Raw genomic sequence first — 20,026 nt, forward strand, 5'->3', positions numbered from 1 at the left:
AAACATTAGACACAGGCCTTGTTAACCGATTGTGTTTTCAATATTTTGCACAATAGGCAAGCCAGGCACTTCTCAATAAAAGCGATTGTCGTCTAACTTCATGATATTTTAGAGTTAACTCAGGAGATCTCCTCAGTCAGATGCCACCCTTAGATCACAGGTTGTTCTCTTTTGAAGAATAAATCAATCCTCTAACAAAGCTTTTACCTCCGGAACCTAACCAAACAGACCAATTATGTAATCACAAATGAAAATATATTTATATTGCACTTGTTATTCAACAAAATGCAACTCAAAGTGGTGTATAACCATAAATGTGCAACATTGTATGTGGTAACACTGGCTCATGACATATATCGATGACTGTTTCTATAATCGAGAGTTAGAACAGACACTTTAATGACTTGTTTTCATTAAGTGTCTATGGTGTGTTCCTTTCTCAAGTTTTCTCTCCTTATTTTAAATGTACATGAATGTGCACATGCACTTAGCTCAGGTGCCAGTTGGAAAGTTGTCTCTCAGCCCAACGTTCTTGATGACGAATAGAAACATGCAACTTCAAACACCATACTTAGTAGTTCGTTACTGGCATTACTGTTTCTCTGTCTGCAAAAATTTCTGACTTTTTAAAATATTTTTTTGCACTCAATGTCCTGCTTTGTTGTGTCCTTGACTTATAGACATAGCTCATCTGTGTTTTTATTTCTGTAACTTGAAGAAATTAATCACCTTACTTTTCATTACAACTGTTGCGTATTGTTGTTATGGCTTGCATACGGAAGGTTGTTGCCTTCAATTAACCTGAGTTACTACATGTTGTGAAATATTTCGCAGTGCGACAGATGATGTCTGTTTCCCAGTAAGGCCAATTGACTTATGGTGTCTTCCCATGTGGACATCTGAACAGAGCACTAGTTTGCTTGTTATTACCTCTAAATTGGGAACACAAAGTCTGGATAGATGGACATTATTGTCAAACTATCAGGCTGATGTTGGTTGATCAGTCTTTTAAGATTATTTTTTTAAGTCTTCTAGTACATCACACATCATGGCAATGCATTTCCTCAAAATTGCACACGGAAAAAGTCTAAAGAGTTTTTAAGAAACTGTTGTTTCAAAACATACTATTAATGAAATCAATATTACAAATTATCAAAATTATTTACCTGCAACTGGCTGGCAACCAGTTCAGGATGTCCCCTGCCCACTGCCCGAGGATAGCTGTGATGGGCTCTGGCACCCCCACGACCCTATTGAGGATAAGCGGTGCAAATAATGGATGGAAAATTATTTACCTCACCGAGTTCTATTTTTGCTCATTTCTAAGTATTAGTTCATTATTTGGTTGATTGGTTGGATCCCTTAACCCAGGGGTCAGGAACCTTTTTGACCCAAGGAGCCATAAAAGCAAAAGAAATTGAGAGAGCCACATCATATATTTTCAGACAATATTGAAAAAACTGCCAAACACGCTCTCTAGACAAAAGCTAATTCCTCAGCACATTTGAATTCACTGTGTGTCATTTGATGATTAAATCAAATGTTTGAAATGATAATAATGCCAAATCCTGTGTCCCAAATCAATGTAAATATGCCATTTACAATTTGTCTTCCACCTTCAGTTAAGAGTGTTTTAGGCAATTTTTTTCCATGAAATTTGTCCTTATTAACGGTTTTAAAACAACGTGCATGCAAAGTTCATATGTAAAAATGTCACAAATTACTGCAAACGATAAGCATATTGTCATATTCACTTTCGGTGTAGACGGCACTGAGCGAGCGAGAGAGAGAGAGAGAGAAGGAAGTGCCTTGCGCTGTGTGCAGGGATCCGCCCACCTGTACTCCTCACCCAATCAAAGTCGTTTGCCAGCGTTTTTATTTTTCAGTTTAAATGGTTTATCAAACTTCTCCATTAAGTTGCTATGGCTTTATATGGACCAAAATCGGGATGAAATCACTTGACTTTGGAACGCCACAGAGAGATGTTCAATAGTTACATTTTATTTCTGAGCCATACGTACTCATAAAAAAAGCCATATATGGCTCCCGAGCCATAGGTTCCCTACCCCTGCCTTAACCACTAGGGTCATAGAGGCACCATTTCTTGTACTGTGTCTTCGGCAAGTAAAACCTGGTGGTGCCCATCCCTCTCATGGCCAATGTTCTGTTTTTTGATTAAAATGACTTCTGATAGTTAAAATTTCATTTTGTTTTCATTGTTTTTCATTTTACTGAAGGAACATGAAATAATAATTTCGAGTTGGCCCTTTTAAGGTAGATGGACGAGGGCAGGAACAAGTCCAGATAACAGATGGAAAATTTCTTTCGGACACTGCAAGAAATGATGCTGCTTGTCTGGAACTGAACCAAATGACGCTGAGACAGGAAGATGAACATATTATCTTGTAATTTCAGCAGGGAATAATGTGTGGCATTTTTGGAAGGCCTTTCAAAATAAGTCAGTCTGATCCTGACCTAGCATCATGTTTTGAGGACCTAGATTTAATTATACTTTTATTGCACAATGCAAATTATTTTATTAGGAAATTGAGCATTTCATAATTTTCTTAAAGCACAAACTGTCCAATTCAAACAACTGAACACACATCAAAATTTACATGAGAAAATGCCCAATTTTGTCCTGGGTTTTACAAATCATATTGTTGTTGGAGAGCAAGGGGGATAAAAATGGGGAGGAAACAACCCAGAAACTGTAAAATATTGTGAATCAAGCTATGTAATCAGTTCTTATGGACTGACAAATGTTTTCTATAATGATGTAAGATATGAGAATTTATTTAAATGATTGATCGAAAAAGTGTCCAAAGTGATTTTGGAAACTGATATACAGTGAAGAAAATAAGTATTTGAACACCCTGCTATTTAGCTATTTCTCCCACATAGAAATTATGGAGGGGTCTGAAATTTTCATCATGGGTGCATGTCCACTGTGAGAGAGAGAAACTAAATAGAAAAATCCAGAAATCACAATGCACCTGTTTGAGGTTGTTAGCTGCATAAAGTCCATCTGTCCACCCCATACAATCAGTAAGACTTTAGCTTGTAACATGGCGAAGACCAAAGAGCTGTCCATAGAACAAAAGGTCCACTGTTGGAGCAATCATTAGAAAATAGAAGAAGCTAAACATGACGGTCAATCTCAATCGGAGTGGAGCCCCATTCACGATATCACCTCGTGGGGTCTCAATAATTCCAATAAAGGTGAGGAATCAGCCAGGAACTACACGATAGGAGTTGGTCAATGACCTGAAAAAAGCTAGGACCACAGTTTCCAAGGTTACTGTAGGTAATACACTAAGACGTCATGGTTTGAAATCATGCATGGCACGAAAGGTTCCCCTGCTTAAACCAGCACATGTCAAGACCCGTCTTAAGTTTGCATATGACTATTTGGATGATAACAAGGAGTTTTGTGGTCAGATGAGACCAAAATAGAACTTTTTGGTCATAATTCCACTAAGCGTGTTTTGAGGAAGAAGAATGAAGAGTACAATGCGAAGAACACCATCCCTACTTTGAAGCATGGGGGTGGTAGCATCATGCTTTGGGGGTGTTTTTATGTACATGGTACAGGACGAGTGCACTGCATTAGAGAGAGAATTACTGGGGCCATGTGAGATTTTGGGGAGCAACCTCCTTCCCTCAGAGCTTTGAAGAAGGGTCGTGGCTGGGTCTTCCAACACGACAACCCCAAAGGACACAGCCAGGAAAACCAAGGAGTGGCTCCGTAAGAAGCATATCAAGGTTCTAGCCTTACCCAGCCAGTCTCCAGACCTTAACCCAGTCGAAAATCTTTGGAGAGAGCTCAAACTCCGTGTTTCTCGGCGACAGCCCAGAAACCTGACTAATCTAGAGAAGATCTGTGTAAAGAAGTAGGTCAAGAGCCCTCCTCCAGTGAGTGCAAACCTGGTGGAAAAACTACAGGAAACTTTTGACCCCTGTAATAGCAAACAAAGGCTACTGTACCAAATATTAACGTTCATTTTCTCAGGTACTTATTTGCACCTGTATCACACAAATCAATTGTTAAAAAATCATGCATTTTGATTTCTGGATTTTTCTTTTTAGTTTATGTCTCTCACAGTGGACATGCACCTATGATGAAAATTTCAGACCCCTCCATGATCTATAATTGGGAGAAATAGCAAAAAAGCAGGGTTTTCAAATACTTATTTTCTTCACTGTTAGCCTTTGGATTCAACCTGTCATTCCTTTTGTCTTAATTGGTGATTTTTTTGATGTGATGTTCAGTGTTTACTGTAACATATAAATACTCTGGCGGGTCGCCAGGATTTGATTGGTCCCCACAAGGGTTTTCATTTTAATTTTTGATATTTGTATGTATGTATATATATATATATATATATATATATATATATATATATATATATATATATATATATATATATATATATATATATGCAAAGTCAATCTAGGGTTGTCATTAGATCGCAAACCCCCTGGTGTGCTCCCTTGAACAATTTTTTTTTTTTTATCACTCGCTTATTAGGTTAATTAGTTGATTGGTTAATAAACATGAAATTTTTCTCTGCCACTGTGCTCCTGTGATTGCTGGGCGCGTGTGTTGGATTTATGGAGTTCAGCTAGAGTTGGCATTATATGGATGATCGCAACTGCCTTGGTGTGCTTACTCACACATGCATATTTTGTTTTCTCACTTGCTTAATGGTGTAATTCGTAGTTTGTTTAATAAACATGTTTTTATCTTCCCCGCTGCGCTCCTGTGTTCGGATGCGTTGAATGATCTCAATCGACACAGCATGTATTTGTGCTCCATAAGTGTCAATCTATAGTGAACTTTTACCTGACTTAACTTTGAATTTGTTTAGACTAAGCAAGTTTAATGTCAAGAAACTCAGAATCCCTGAAAATCAAACAACACAACAAAATGTCAAGTAAATTAATACAAGAATAAACTATTAGCTTTTTTACACATAAGTGAAAATTAAGGATCCCTGAAAAAAAATCTATAAATTTAAATATTTGCAGATCTACAAACAATAAATTGTAAAAATAAACAACGATTTTAGCTTTTTACACACTGAACAGATTCAAAGACAAGTCCCTGAAAAAAAATGCAAAACAAAACATTACTTACAAATAATTACTCTTCAGTGCTATAAATAACCTATAAAATACAAAATAAACTATTTAAATTTTTAACAAATTTAGACGTAAAACCTCTGAAAAACACACTAAAATAAATTAAATATGTAAACCAAAAAAGAATATAGCAGCAGTGTCTATTGAAGACTGGCATTTAAACAGTTCTTCTGCTAATTTGGCTTCTTCTGCCACTAATGAACTATGCACTCTGCTTTGGAGCTATCATTATAATAAAAATTAATCAAAATTTAGCCCCTCCTCCTGCATTGACTCATTTTTTTCATGTAAAATACTTTATTTTTTACCCTGCCCCCGGACCCCTGAGTCTAAGGGTCTTAAACTAAATTTACTTGGAGGGGCCTCTGGAGCTAGTATCCGATTGAAAATGGGCTAAATCAGGTTTTCCACACGAAAAGATCGGATTTAAAAAATTCCACAGTTCTTGAATATATATTTTTTCAGATTTGCATTAAAGGGAAAATGTGTATTATTTGAACCCTAGATGTTGCTGTATTGTGTTGTGCAAGGAAGAATACACACTATAGAGTCTCAAAGTGACTTAAATGCACAATTTCACCTCCCATGTTCTTCCATACTTCTTGGAGTTTTTGGTTACCCAAAGCAGTGAGATGACTGACAATTAGCTCATAGTATGAAAAGAAAATCCAAAATCTGCACGTTTATATCATTGTTCTTGTATTTATGATTATTTTTTAAATACAGCCAGGAGGCGCTAAATAATACAACTGTCCCTTTAAACTTTTATATTGAAGTGGGTACGTCAAAGAACCACCCACAATTGGCCCCCATTTGCTACCCCTCATTCAGTCAAACACAAACCTTCGGTGCTTCCCGTAGAATTTTGTCAGAACCTGGTGGGTGGACGGTCTAGGGCAGGGGTCGGGAACCTATGGCTCGCGAGCCATATATGGCTCTTTCTATGAGCATCTGTGGCTCAGAGACCAATTTGATTGCATGCAAAATTTCTCCATCTTGTTCAAAACCGGGTTTGTCTATCCTATTCAGGTACACGTAAAGCCAAGCCAAACCAAAGCTAAATGCGAAGGAAACACTTCGCAGTATATATATAGGGCACGTTTTTCACTACAATTTACAGTCAAGGTGTCACACAAAAAAAGGGGGAAAAAAACTCGTTTTGGCTGTACAACGCTAAAGAATCCTTTATTTAAAAGTTCACTATATAATCTGTGTTCAGTGTTCAGATACTTTATGATGAATCCACAGAACTGTAAATACGCCAAAACACCGGAAGAGAACTTAGTCATTTGATTGGGTGAGTGGGAGGGATGGGTGGAGCTATGCAAAAAGTGCAAGCACTCCCTCCCATCTCTCGCCAAAGGTAAGCACATAAGGCTCCCTATTCTCAGAATGTTGTGACGTTTTTACACAATAACTGCTTGCATCTGGTTTTGAAACCAATATGTATGAAAAAAAGGGTCAAAAGGAGTTTAACCGATCTTGAGTAATTGCAAGAAAGAGACAAGTTTAAAGTGGTATGTTTGTTGATTTTGGGACAGGGGCTCTGGCATTATTCTCTTTTCATAATTTTTATCAAATCATCAAAAATAAATGTGCTGAAGACTAAGCTTTTGTCTGGGGCGCGGGTTTAGCAATTTAGTAAATTTGTCTCATAATATATGGTGTGGCTCTTTCCCAAAATAAAATTAATATTTTTTGCTTTTATGGCTCTTTGAGTCAAAAAGGTTCCCGACCCCTGGTCTAGGGGGAACCGGGTGCATGCTCACCTGGAAGAAAACTTTCTAAATTCAAACACATCGATCAGGTGAAATTTTCGAGCAAATTCAAAAAGCTTGAGCTGAATGAATATGTAACATTGTAAACAATTGAATCATAAGTATAATTGTTATGAAAGGCAATACCACAGCAAACAAGTCACACCTCCAAAACATGGTAAATGAGACAGGAGTTTAATGCAAGAATATCTGCTCATCATCTATTCAGAATAAAGATAACTAGTGTTGTGCCGATGCTGTAGCATATTAAGGTATCGTATCAGCCAGTAAACAGACCGAATAAACCTTTACCTACCACCCAACCCTTTTTTTCTGGTTGCCAAGAGTTGAAAAATGTTCAACTTTGGGAAAACGTGACACTCGTCAATGCCCCATTTTACCAAGCCCTCTAATCAGATTGCAGGCGGGGCAGGACAAACACCTCAACTCCGAATGAGTGCCCGCTTTACTACGGGGAGGGGCATACAGGCAGAGTTATTATTCTAAATTCTTTTTATCAAGTTTGCATATATTATATATGTATATATATATATATATATGTATATATACTGTATGTATATATATATATATATATATATATATATATGTATATATACTGTATATTTAATATTATTATTATATTTTTCTATTGGGCGGGACCAAATTAACCTTGACAGCCTACCAGAATCTTCCAATGAATGGGAAACAGTTTCTTCAAGCGGAAGTAATTCCTTGTTTATGATACAACAATAAATCAATATCATCTCAGGGGATTTACAAAACCCTCTCACGGACCACATGTTTACATGTTTTTAAAGGTTTGGTTATCTGAAGGTAAATTGTGATGGTAGCAGCTCCTGATTGTATAATTCAGGTTTTATGAGTCAAATGAAGTGTTTTATATTTAGCATCAGAACCTTTAAAATGTTTTTGATACTTTTCCTTTATATTTCAAATATAGTCATCTTTTGTGCAAATGTTTGCAGTCAAATTGGTTTTCATTCTGTGCCTAATACAATCTGCCGTTGAATAAAAAAACCTTGGCTACTCTGCTGCTTTTAATTGAGTGTTGAGGTATTGGACCATTAGCATGTGATCGCATCAGATGGTTTACTGTTTCTGTGTGTATGTGTGTGTGTGTCTGTGTTTTTTTGCAGCAGGCACAGGTGAAGACAGAGGAGCCCGTCAGCCGTGCGCTCAGCGAAAGCATTCCAAAGTTTCACTTCCCGCAAGGTCGGCCTAAAGCCAACATTAACATTGACGGCCTCATTTCCAAAATTGAGGCGACATTCAGCCAATTCCCCAATGAAAGGGCCACCATTGAGGACATGGGGAAGGTTGCCAAGGTGAGCAAGTGATTTGGTGCGTTATGTCTTTGCTCCTTACACACCCAAAATATCAGCACAACCTCTTTGTAGGCTTGGCAGAAACCAAAATGCCTCCTAGGGGAAATGACCAAATGATGCTACTCTGCTTCTTACTTCTTTAAATATCCTCTGTAATAACAAAAAGCTGTGTCTGCTCAGGCCTGCGAGTGTCCACTCTACTGGAAGGTGCCGTTGTTCTGCTTGGCCGGGGGCGACAGGACGGGCTTCGTGTCCGTGCACAAGTTCGTGGCCATGTGGCGAAAGTAAGACAATGCCGGCTTTTGTCGGCAATTTTAGCCGTACCGCCCGGGCACATGCTCACACAACGCTGTCTGTTTGAACTGTTATTTTCTTGGCATCAGTAAACAAGAGTGATGGGTGGCAAAGGCCTTGCAAACATTTGCACTGCGAAAAAACTTTTACAAATGTGTCTTTGCACACTTGCATGCTTAAATCTCTAGAGCTGGTAGCTTCGTGCTGTTTCTTTATTTTTATTTTTGCAATTTTGCAGTGTCCGTGTATGACAAGTGGGTTTAGTAATTAACAATATGTCATTAATTCCTAATGAACAGTCCTGGCAAAAGCGTGTCCTTGAACATAAAATGACAATGAAAACTCTATCCCCTTAACATTAGGCTAGACTAGGGGGAAGATCTTGGGGCCGAGTGCAGCCCGAAATTCAGGTCTCGTTGGGCCTAAAATGTCAATCATTACGCTCAGGTTTGCCTTGGACCTGTTCCCTCAAATCAAGTTAATTGGTCGGGCTTGGGGTAGTTCAGGCTTTTATATACACGGGGACGGGGTGGGCTGGATTTTTTTTTATTTTTTAGGCCCAATCTTACCTCTGGTCCAGACATAACAAGTAGTGCATTTTTAGATTGTCTTTTATATTATCAGCTGTGTTTTTATTCACTTTTTAACTTTTTTTAATGCTTCCAAAATGGGATTTGAATACAAATTTGAGGTATTATATGTGCATTAGTTTAAAATTAGGTCGTGCTATCTGTTTAATGGGTGCCTAAATCGTGTAATTCATGCATTTCTTGATTTGAAATATAATTAATAAACCATACAATATTGCACATACAGATTTTACTGTTTTTTTTTTTTACAGTCAAGCTCAATTATATGTTTGCAAATACTTTGGGCGGTTTATTTGTTTGTAAGTACTATTACACTAAAACCCTGCAATTGGCTGGCAACCAGTTCAGGGTGTCCCCAGCCCACTGTCCGATGATTGCTGGGATAGGCTCCAGCACCCCCGCGGCCCTACTGAGGATAAGCGGTACAGATAATGGATGGATTACACTAAAATGTATTTTAGAACAGCCACTATTATATAACAAATTGGACATACAACAAAATTGTAAAATATTATCATAAAGGCACTGACTGAATAGTTTTCAATATTATCCCGTCAAAATATACCCATTTGCCAAATTAGTGCTGGATGACATGGTTCAAAATGAAATCTCAATGTTATCACTGTTTGCCAGGTTAAAATTGTTACCTATTTTGAAAAGTAATGTTTTTTTATTTTTTATTGTTTAATATAAAAGCATCTTGAGCTAATTGTTCAAAAAAGAAAAACGCATGGTTCCGCTTATGCAAATCCAACACTTGCAGCTTGTGCAGGAAAAAAGGCGACTTTTGCACTTGGCCTCACTTGATTCAATGCCACAACTAAACTTGTTCATAACAATTGTTTAATTATTATCTCTTGTTTTGAGTCAATTTCTACCATTTTCAATTTTAATGGGGACAGTGTGTATTATTTAGTGTGTCCTAGTGGTTAAAATAAAACTTCATTGAAAGAAAGAAGCAAAATTAGCTGAATGATCATATAAACATGATTTATATGTATGTATGTACATATTATATATATATATATATATATATATATATATATATATATATAATCTGCATCGATCCATTATCTGCACCGCTTATCCTCAGTAGGGTCTTGGGGAGCTGGGGGTGACAGAGCCCATCCCAGCAGTCTTTGGGCAGTGGGCAGGGGACACCCTGAACTGGTTGCCAGCCAGTCGCAGGGCACACACAGACAATTCGCTTGCTCATTCACACCTAGGGACAATTTTGACCAGCCAATTAACCTGACATGCATGTTTTCGGAATGTGGGAGGAAACCGGAGTGCCCGGAGGGAACCCACGCAAGCATGGGGAGAACATGCAAACTCCACACAGGAGGTTCGATCTCATGACCTCAGAACAGTGCCGCACATGTGCTAACCACTGTACCGCCGTGCTGCCCATATATATACATATATATTTCCTAGGTTAAAAAAAAATGCTTTTATTCAAGATAACTTGAGGCTCACCAAGAAGGAGCTGATATAACTTTGTCATCTTGCTGCTACGGTTACTCAAAACAATATAAACCTTGTGATGGCTTGGCAAGTAAAATGAGGGGAAAAGGTGCTGCTTGTCACTCTGACTCCCACTATTTTATATTCTTCTTTGTGCTTTTAAGCACTCGTTTTCGGCTGCACTACACAATAGTGATATGTAGTGGTCAAATATCCCAAACTGTCCCTTTAATAACAATTTATTTGGCTTTATTATATTTAAAGGTTCTAAGCAACAAAGTTGGAAGGTGTTTCAATGTTTCAGCTTAATACTGTAAGTTTAGTTGTCAGATTTCCTGCAGGTATTTGAAATTCTTGAAAATGCTTGAAATGTAATGTCTTATTTTCAAGGTTTGAAAAGTGCTTGAATTTTGGGTGACTTGCTTGTCAATGTTTGAAACTGTTGCAATGTTCCTGGAAGTCTGACTCGATAGACCACGCATTAAATGAAGAAATGAAAACGAGTCTTGCCGACTCACTTTTATCCACACATAGTTGAAACTTTAGAAGAATTGATTTTCCTTTCTCTAGAGTTTGACTTTATCAAGTGCTGTCAGTAAGAAAAAGAACAAAAAAATTTGATGCAACATGGGCAAAGCAGAGATGGCAACAAACACTAATGAAGTGGGGCACAAAACTTTGCTTTCTATGTCCCGTTTTATGAATGTAGCTGCTGGTTCAATATTTGGCTCAATGTTTATCAAATTTTCTGCTTCTTTCTACAGTCAGAACTCAATGATTGATTCACATTGGATTTCTCCTTTGAATAGTACTGGAGAAATGTAAAATTGGCTTTTAAAGTCCTTAAAAATTGTTTTAATTTGTTCATGAAAACGGGATACGAACGCTGTGCATTACACCTTGCGCAGGATAGGCCGGCCTTTGACTTGAGCCTTACGCAGATGAAGAGCCATAACAGATGCTCACTTTTTTTTTAGTTTCCCAAACCACATCCACTCATTGCTGACAATTACCCAGAAACCATCCAGAATCCTAATTCCAGAATATATTAGAGCCATTTTCCTCTTATGGCAGGATACAACAAAAGAGGCAGAAGGAAGGTGTAAGCTCAGCGCCATCTGTTCTCTTTTCTTTCCGCCGTTACAGGACACTGCAGACCTGTCACGACGAAGCGGCCAAATTTGTGCACCTCCTGGCCAAGCCTGGCTGTAATTACCTGGAACAAGACGACTTTATTCCCTTCCTGCAGGTACTGGCAAGACCACACGGGCGTGTTACATTTTGGTTGACCGCGGTGCTCACACAGGCCGAATTTGTTGGCGCTCAGCGGCCAATTCATTAGGCACACATGTATGCTCTGAACTTTTTGACTGACAGTGTCAGCAGTTTATTACTCGAATCACAAGTGGAAAGTGGAGCCAAATATTCTACACACAAGTACATTGATTGTATGCGAGCTAAGTGGTGATGGGAAGCGAAAGGGGGGGCAAGCACAGGAAGACTTCCATTAAAATCCAAGCATAGTTCCTTGGTGTTTGTTTTTTTAAAGGTAAACGCAATCGTCACTAGTAAGGAAAATTTAAAAAATAATATATTGACTATTACTATACGAGCCCCAAAACACGAGAATTTCGGTGTACAGTAATCCCTCGGTTATTGTGGATAACGGAGCCACCAGAACCCCGGCAAGAAGTGATTATTCTGAGAAGTAGTGACACCCATTCATAAAAGCCCTCAAGGGTCAAACTTACCTGTGGAAGTCCATACCCCTCCTGAGAGTAGGACTGTAACAAAATACGATAGGTGTACAAATAAAGACAGAATTGCATTTGAATGAATGGTCTTTATGGTCATTATACAAAAGTACAACAAGATTGGAAGACTTCTCCTTTCAGCATAAGAAAGCGATTAAGAGCGGCTTGCTGCCTGAATTGAGTCAGGTCTCCGCGATGAGTAAAATCCAACTGTCCAGAATGTAGCCGTTTCCCACGAGTTGGAGCTCCAGGTCATCTGTTTCATGGGTAAAGAATCTGGCGTTGGTGAGAGATGCTACATAACCTAGCCAAAGTAGGTGAGACCCGGAGCCTCGCTATTGCTTTTTCGCACAACGCTGCCCCAGTTGCTTCCCAAACCCACGGAGCCACCCGCTTGTTATAACCATTTTTTGCGCTACACTGACTTTTCTCACGTGTTTACTTGTCTTTCGAGTACCAACCTCATGATGCCAATATCGTTCACAAATATTAAACTGGTCTAAATGTTCCCACTTTTTCACGTGTTTGTACTTGAAGTCAATTGTACTCATTTTGATTTAAAAGAAACTGTTTACATAAGACACATCTATTAGACACTATAATAAATGGTAAGTTTTCTCTTTGTTGGCATCCTCAGTGGATGCGACTACATCAGAGCAGGAACCGATCCCATATAACTTGGAAATTGTTTCGAAGAAAATTCTATCAGGTTTTGTAGGTGACACGCTTTCTCGCTTTAATGTGTTCCCGCACAAGTGGGGGATTGGGTTGGCGGATGTCTTTTGACTTTTGTGATGAATGAGCGGGCGATTGTGGCAGAGTAGATGCGACTGTCCCTGCCTGTTTCCTCCCGGTTGTGATTTATGTGTTCGCTATGATTTAATTTCTCACAGTGGGAGTCGAAGACGCAAGGAAATAAGGCCTTTTAATTCCAGTGTTGCCTGAACATTTATGTCACCACACGGGAACGAGGCAATCTTTCCTTTTTTCCCAAGATTATTATTTTTCCCCCGGGGCATTTTTAATATGCCTAGGGTTACGTTAGGGGAGACTTTTGGGAAGCGGGTCACGGTGGAAAACGTTCATGGCATTAAAAAACGATTTCAAAACAAATCTCGCTTTACCAAATGTATATCAATCAATCAAAATGTATTTAAATGTATATGTATAGCTATTTTTAGGCAATAAATCACAACTCAGGATGCTGTATAAATACATTCATATCAAACTGGATGCCCTTTGTGCTAATTAGTAACAAAGAGTAGCTCTCTGTTTGAAAGGTTCTGAGACGTTTGCCCTAAAACCTTTTTAAAATAGCCACACACTAAAACAAATTGGTACCCAGAAAATTCCTGAACCTGTATCTAAACATCGATAACTATTTAATTATGTAGATAATAAAGATTAATGTACTGATAAAAGGCTAAAAATACAATATGTTTAAGCTACTTACTGTACCATTTTCATATTTCTCAATTGTTTCCTTTTTTTTGACTTGATTGTTGTTTTCCACTTTTTCTTTCACTTTCTTGGGACCTCTATTACGGGCAGAAAAAGGAAACTAAATAAAAAAAGATTTTTACTCAAAATTAATATAACGATGATAATTATGTAATTGTGTAGATAATAAAGATCAATTACCTGGTTGAAAAAAGTTAGAAATATTACATTTTTAAACCATTGACTGTACTTTCGAGCCGTGCTTAAATAAAACACCCATACACAATTTTTATATTTCGAAATCATTTTCCATTCCCTTATTATTAATTTTCTTGGGACTCGTGGGAAGGAAAAGGAAATAAACAAAATCACAATGAAATGAGATGTGGTCCCGATCAAATGCGCTGATTGACTGATCAGGAATGAGAAATTGAGCAGGGCGTTATTGCCATCTACTGGAGTGTAATTGACCTTATGTTTTTTCTTCTTTTTAGCGTTAGAAAAGGCCACGACCCACTTTTGAGTCCCGACCCGCTAGTTGAGAAACACAGTTTTAAATTGTGTGAGCAGACAAATCCAAATCATGCTAATTGCTAAAGTATGCAGAATTTGCTGTGTTGGCACCTATGCTGATTTTGGTGAGAAATCTAAAATGGCAAACACATACATATTGGTCAACAATGAGCTCTTGGGAGGACATCGTCGTAGTTCTGTATATTGACAGTAAAAGTCATTCATTCATCCTTTCAACCTGACTTAACAACTTAAGTTTTGATTTTACCGCATTGGAAACGTAACTGATGGTTGTCATATTACAGGATGTGGTGAATTCGCATGCAGGCCTGTCGTTCCTGAAGGAGGCGTCGGACTTCCACTCCAGATACATCACCACGGTGCGCTGCCGTCAAAATAAACATGCGTTTCGCCACAGTGTCGTCTTTGAGCCTGTCTATGCTTACAGGTGATCCAAAGGATATTTTACACAGTCAACCGCTCATGGAATGGGAAAATAACTTGCTGCGAACTGCGCAAGAGTAACTTCCTACAGGTTGGTCTCCACATATAGTGCCACACTACTTTCTCCCAACAATCCTCTGTATCTCCCAAATGGTCATATGCAAACTTAAGACAGGCCTTGACATGTGCTTGTTTGAGCAGGTGAACCTTTCGTGACATGCATGATTTCAAACCAAGACGTCTTAGCGTATTACCTACAGTAACCTTGGAAACGGTCGTCCCAGCTCTTTTCAGGTCACTGCCCAACTCCTGTCGTGTAGTTCCGGCCTGATTCCTCACCTTTCTTAGAATCATTGAGACTCCACGAGGTGATATCGTCCATGGGGATCCATTTCGATTGAGCGTCATGTTTAGCTTTGTCCTTTTTCTAATGATTGCTCCAACAGTGGACCTTTTTTCACCAAGTTGCTTGGCAATTGCTCCGTAGCCCTTTCCAGCCTTGTGGGGGTGTACAATTTTGTCTTTGGTGTCTTTTGAAATCTCTGGTCTTCGCAATGTTACAAGTTAAAGTCTCACCGATTGTATGGGGTGGACAGGTGTCTTTATACAGCTAACGACCTCAAACATGAGCATCTGATTCCGGATGGTACATGGAGTGCAGGTCGATTTCTAATAGGCGGACTTACAGGTTTTTCGGGGCCAGAATTCTAGGTGATTAACAGGTGTTCAAATACTTATTTGCAGCTGTGTCACATAGATAAATTGTTAAAAAATCGTGCAATGTGATTTATGGATTTTTCTTTTTAGTTTATCTCTCTTACAGTGGACATGTACCTACAATGACATTTTCTGACTCCCTCATGATTTCTAAGTGGGAGAAATACGAAAATAGCAGGGTGTTCAAATACTTATTTTCTCGTCTTTGCCTTCCTGAGCTCTGACGTCATGTTAAGCACATTAGCACCCTGGCAAGATAGTCACCCTATTGGTTTACATGTTAAATGTTTTGAGTGTTTTAAGCCAGGTTTTTAGTAGTTTTTGTGGAGTATGGCTTGCCGTTTTGCCGCAGGTGGAAGCCGCAATGGTACAACAAATGGGAAGCATCTAAAATGGGGCTAACTGGCAAAAGCAGCTGGGACATGACTGGCTAGTCTGCTGCTAAAGAGAACGAACCTGGGCCGATCGGCGTAAAAACAGAAGTCTTTCTGGCCGAAAACATGCAGTAAGCAGCCAGGATAACCGCAAACCACTGCGGCAACAAACACGAACCCATTCGGGAGAAAAAACAATGAGCACGGCGGGCAGGCCAGCTACCCGACTGCTAACGGGGCTAACCTATACCAAAAAAAAAAAAACCTGGAAGCCCGCATGCTTACTAGGAGCTAGATGGACAATATTTTATTAATTGAGAGATAAGCAGTGAAAAGCATGAGAGGAAATGTCAAAATCACATACCTAAAATGATGCGAAAGTCAAGTCAAGTCACATTTATATAGCCCTTAATCACAAAAATGTCTCAAAGGACTGCACAGGATTACAATTACACAATTGCACAATTACCTGATCTTAAACCAGCAGGTAAAAAAAAGGAACACGGACTGTGCACAACGCCAGGTTAACTTACCCTTTGATAAGGAAAATTTGAACAAAACAGTCATGAGTCCCCTAGCAACATGGTAAGCTTATTTACATTTACTCCAAGTGGAAATGTGCGCTATCCATTTGCTAAATACGACAGTTGCTGTCTGTTTTTCAACGGTACGTGCCATTTGTTTTGGCTGTCGTAGTCATCCAGTGACGTCACAGCTCTAGGGGATATAAAGTCAAACTGCCTACTTTAAATACTTTTGCAAGGCCCTGTAACCAGTTCAAAAGTAAGCCTAAATGTCTTTTATTTCTTGGTACAGAATGTGGCGCTACTAGAGCAGGAAGAAGATGTAAATCAGCTGACAGAGTTCTTCTCCTATGAACATTTTTATGTCATCTACTGTAAGTTCTGGGAGCTTGACACGGACCATGACCTCTACATCGACCCAAAGGACCTGGCACAGCACAATGACCAAGGTGCCACTGCCACATGAAAGATGGACGCTCAGCTTTCATGCACCAACACCTGAAGCTGCTGATTGTTTATTTATCTTCTTCTATTTTAATTTTTCCATAGCCATCTCCCAAAAGATGACTGAGAGAATATTTTCTGGAACTGTCACAAGGTAAGTGACTCATGACTCTCTTGCAAATGTTTTGTTCTTGCAATATTTTTTGTATTTTAGATAATAAGAGATGATTGTTGTAAAAAAAATAAAGTTACATTTTTGTCTTTCATTGTAATCTAAAACACATATATAGTTTATGATTCTGAATAAAAGGTTTGCGGGCAAATTATGCACTTTTGTAACAACGTTTCAAACATTCATGTCAAATAGATTTTTTCCCCATATTTTTCTTATGTTGACGCGTGATTCCCATACCTTTAAGAGTTTCTGGCAGACCGCTAGTTAAATTGCTATTGCTAGTGTCTATTTTTGAATATGGAAAAATGCAAAGTTAATCAAAAGACTTTTAAGATCTTACTATACAAAATATCACAAACGCCATGGTGTGCTCTGTTGCACTTTTTTTGTCCTCCCACTTGATTTTGGTTGTTATGCAAGGTTTCATCTCTGCCTCTGCGCTAATTTAAAGGAGAGTGCAATACAGAGTACAAAAAGAAAGGAAGACATGAAACAAAGAAAGGGAAAAAATGAAAAGCAGGAAAATAGGCAATATTAGTAGAGACTAATGATAGTTTAGTTTACATTTTCCTGTGTTTAGAGGTTCTGTGTTGTATTAGTATACATTGGTTAAAAGTTAAATTGGAAATGGTTAAGTTATTTGATTTAATAGTTCGTTCTAGCATTGAGGAGTTAATATTTTTAATTTGGTTGGTTGTACTGTTTGTTTTTCAGGGTTTCTGTGTTGCTTGAATTTAAAGTTGCTTAGTATCAAGAAGTTAAGTTAAAAGTTCACAGTACAGTAAAAAATTTGAGCCTAGTATAATACACGTTTTATTAATTCAAGTCATGCATAATTGTACATTATTATTGGTAATATATCGGTTAAAGCAACAATATCAAAAAACTGAGGAGCCGTTTGGGAGCTGAGCAGAAAGAGTTGCCCAGTTCATTAAAGTTATGTGAAAACAAATGTCCGTCTTGATTCATGATATGGTTGTGACATCAAGGGATCGCGGCGTGTTCAAGAATGGCCGCTTGAGTTACGCCGATTTTGTGTGGTTCCTCATCTCTGAGGAGGACAAGAAGACAGACACCAGGTAGGCGGCCTCATCAACCCCGATTGCCAACTCTCAGAAAACATGCCAACGCCTTGACTCGCCTGATCATGCACTCCCAGTATAGAGTACTGGTTCCGCTGCATGGACCTGGACGGTGACGGCGTACTAAGCATGTATGAGATGGAGTACTTCTACGAAGAGCAGTGCCAGAAACTGGAGAGCATGGCCATCGAGCCGCTTCCCTTCGAAGACTGCCTGTGCCAGATGCTGGACCTGGTCAGGCCTCAGGTTGAAGGTGGGTCCCACTTCTGGCTTGTTCTGCCTTTCTTCAGGTCACTGACGAGTAGCCTGCAGCTGCTTAAGGCATCCACAAGCAGGAATGTGAGAAGTCTTTAACATGTAACAGGACCCCTACGAGCTATTTTGGAGCAGAACATAATAAGAACATAATAAAACCCGTGTCGGAAAACAAACAGTAAAACGGATTTGGATTTTCCTTCCTTTGAAGGGCCTTTAAAGGCATTAAAATGAAAAATCAAACTCTAAATATGTGTTTCAGCAGATAATTTAGCAATATGATAACGTAATAGATAAACAAATGACTGATATGAAAGTAGTTTAGTTAATTTTAAAGATCAGGTACATCGTTTAGGCTGTTCTTAGAGTTAAAAGAATGTTTTCTCATAAGTATGTGTTAAAAATGGCCAAGTTTAAAGAGCCTATATATTTTTTTCCACCGCTCCTATCTGCTTTTAGCGAACATTTAGCGCCGCTATTCCGGGACTCGCAACACATTAGGAAGAAGGAGAGAGGGGGCTGGAGGCGTGAAAAGTGATTTCATGCTTGTCTCTGGGGTTTTTGTTAGTGAGGCCTGAAAATAGTAAGAGTAAGAAAGGATGGTTTCAAAGACAGTCCAAACGCCAACTCAAACCCCCAGAAACAACGAAGAGATAATTAGTACTCGAGGAAGGAGCTAATGAAGGCTACGATCATGACTTTGAGCCAGGAGATGGCGACAGAGAGTAGCACAAGTTGTGGACACCACCTTTAAGTATTGTTTTTGAAAAATTTCGGACATCACACTAGTCAAGGTTTCACAGCACAATGGTTGAGAAACACTGACCTAAATACTTAAACCATATTTTGTGACCATAGAGGCAAATTTTTATGCGTTTTACAAAAAAAGAAGAAATAATTAAAATAGTATTGCCGTCATTTCATTTTTCTTCTTTTTGCAAAATTTCTTGAGGGGCACAGGTGGAGGATTACTAACCCAAACAATGTTACTCACATTTGGCGATGATAAATCGACTACAATTTAATAATTTAACATTCTAGAAAAAGTTAATTTACTGAACAAAACATAGTTTAGTACTGGGAGGTTGGGTCTTGGATTGTTTGAAATTGTTGGTAACTACCGTATATACTCGTTTATAAGCCTCTATTTCATATAAGCCAACCCCCTACAACTGCTTTAAAATAGAAATATAGAAATAAAACCATTTACTCTACCTTTAAGGGTGGGATGCATTATTCTAAAAGTTGAAAGTTAAATATTTTCTCGCTTAACTTTGTGTTAACAAATGCCCGACTGAGTTCAAAGAGTCCTATTAGTTTGTCCACCGCACCTTTCTGCTTTTATTTTTAGCAAAGCGGTTCGGGCGGCACTCATCAAATGGGAGTAATGGAGGTACAGGGGGAGTGGTGGAGAGTGATGACATGCTTGTCCCCCAGTTTTTTTTTTTATATTTGTTAGTGGAGCATACTACACTGAATAAAGAAACATACAACCAACTATCAACAATCATGGAAAATGCTGAAAGTAAGAAGTTAAATTAGAAATGAAAATGTATTCAAATTCTATTCGCTTTATATCATTACCTCTGTTGCTTTAAATTCATCCACGTACTTGCACACGCATCAAGTCAAGTCATTTTTATTTGTATAGCCCTTAATCACAAAGAGTCTCAAAGGGCTGCACAGGTTATTGCACAGACTATTATTT

The 20,026-nt window shown here is 38.6% G+C and overlaps 1 protein-coding gene across 4 annotated transcripts in view; it reads left to right on the plus strand.

The window, feature by feature from the left end:
• ppp2r3b (protein phosphatase 2, regulatory subunit B'', beta) overlaps positions 1-20,026 on the plus strand; it is a 41,389-nt gene that overhangs the window by 15,814 nt on the left and 5,549 nt on the right. For 3 of the 4 annotated variants that reach the window (XM_088352204.1, XM_088352202.1, XM_088352205.1), the window contains 9 exons: positions 8,060-8,248; positions 8,429-8,532; positions 11,743-11,845; positions 14,609-14,683; positions 14,752-14,838; positions 16,655-16,811; positions 16,912-16,960; positions 17,971-18,060; positions 18,141-18,316. In XM_088352204.1, the coding sequence (XP_088208330.1) occupies positions 8,060-8,248; positions 8,429-8,532; positions 11,743-11,845; positions 14,609-14,683; positions 14,752-14,838; positions 16,655-16,811; positions 16,912-16,960; positions 17,971-18,060; positions 18,141-18,316 (1,030 nt within the window). The remainder of the gene's footprint in view (positions 1-8,059; positions 8,249-8,428; positions 8,533-11,742; positions 11,846-14,608; positions 14,684-14,751; positions 14,839-16,654; positions 16,812-16,911; positions 16,961-17,970; positions 18,061-18,140; positions 18,317-20,026) is intronic. The other variant, XM_088352203.1, reaches the window with a different exon arrangement.

The sequence above is a fragment of the Urocampus carinirostris genome, chromosome 14 (assembly GCF_059441175.1).
Source record: "Urocampus carinirostris isolate Australia breed hairy pipefish chromosome 14, RoL_Ucar_1.0, whole genome shotgun sequence".
Taxonomy (NCBI): domain Eukaryota; kingdom Metazoa; phylum Chordata; class Actinopteri; order Syngnathiformes; family Syngnathidae; genus Urocampus; species Urocampus carinirostris.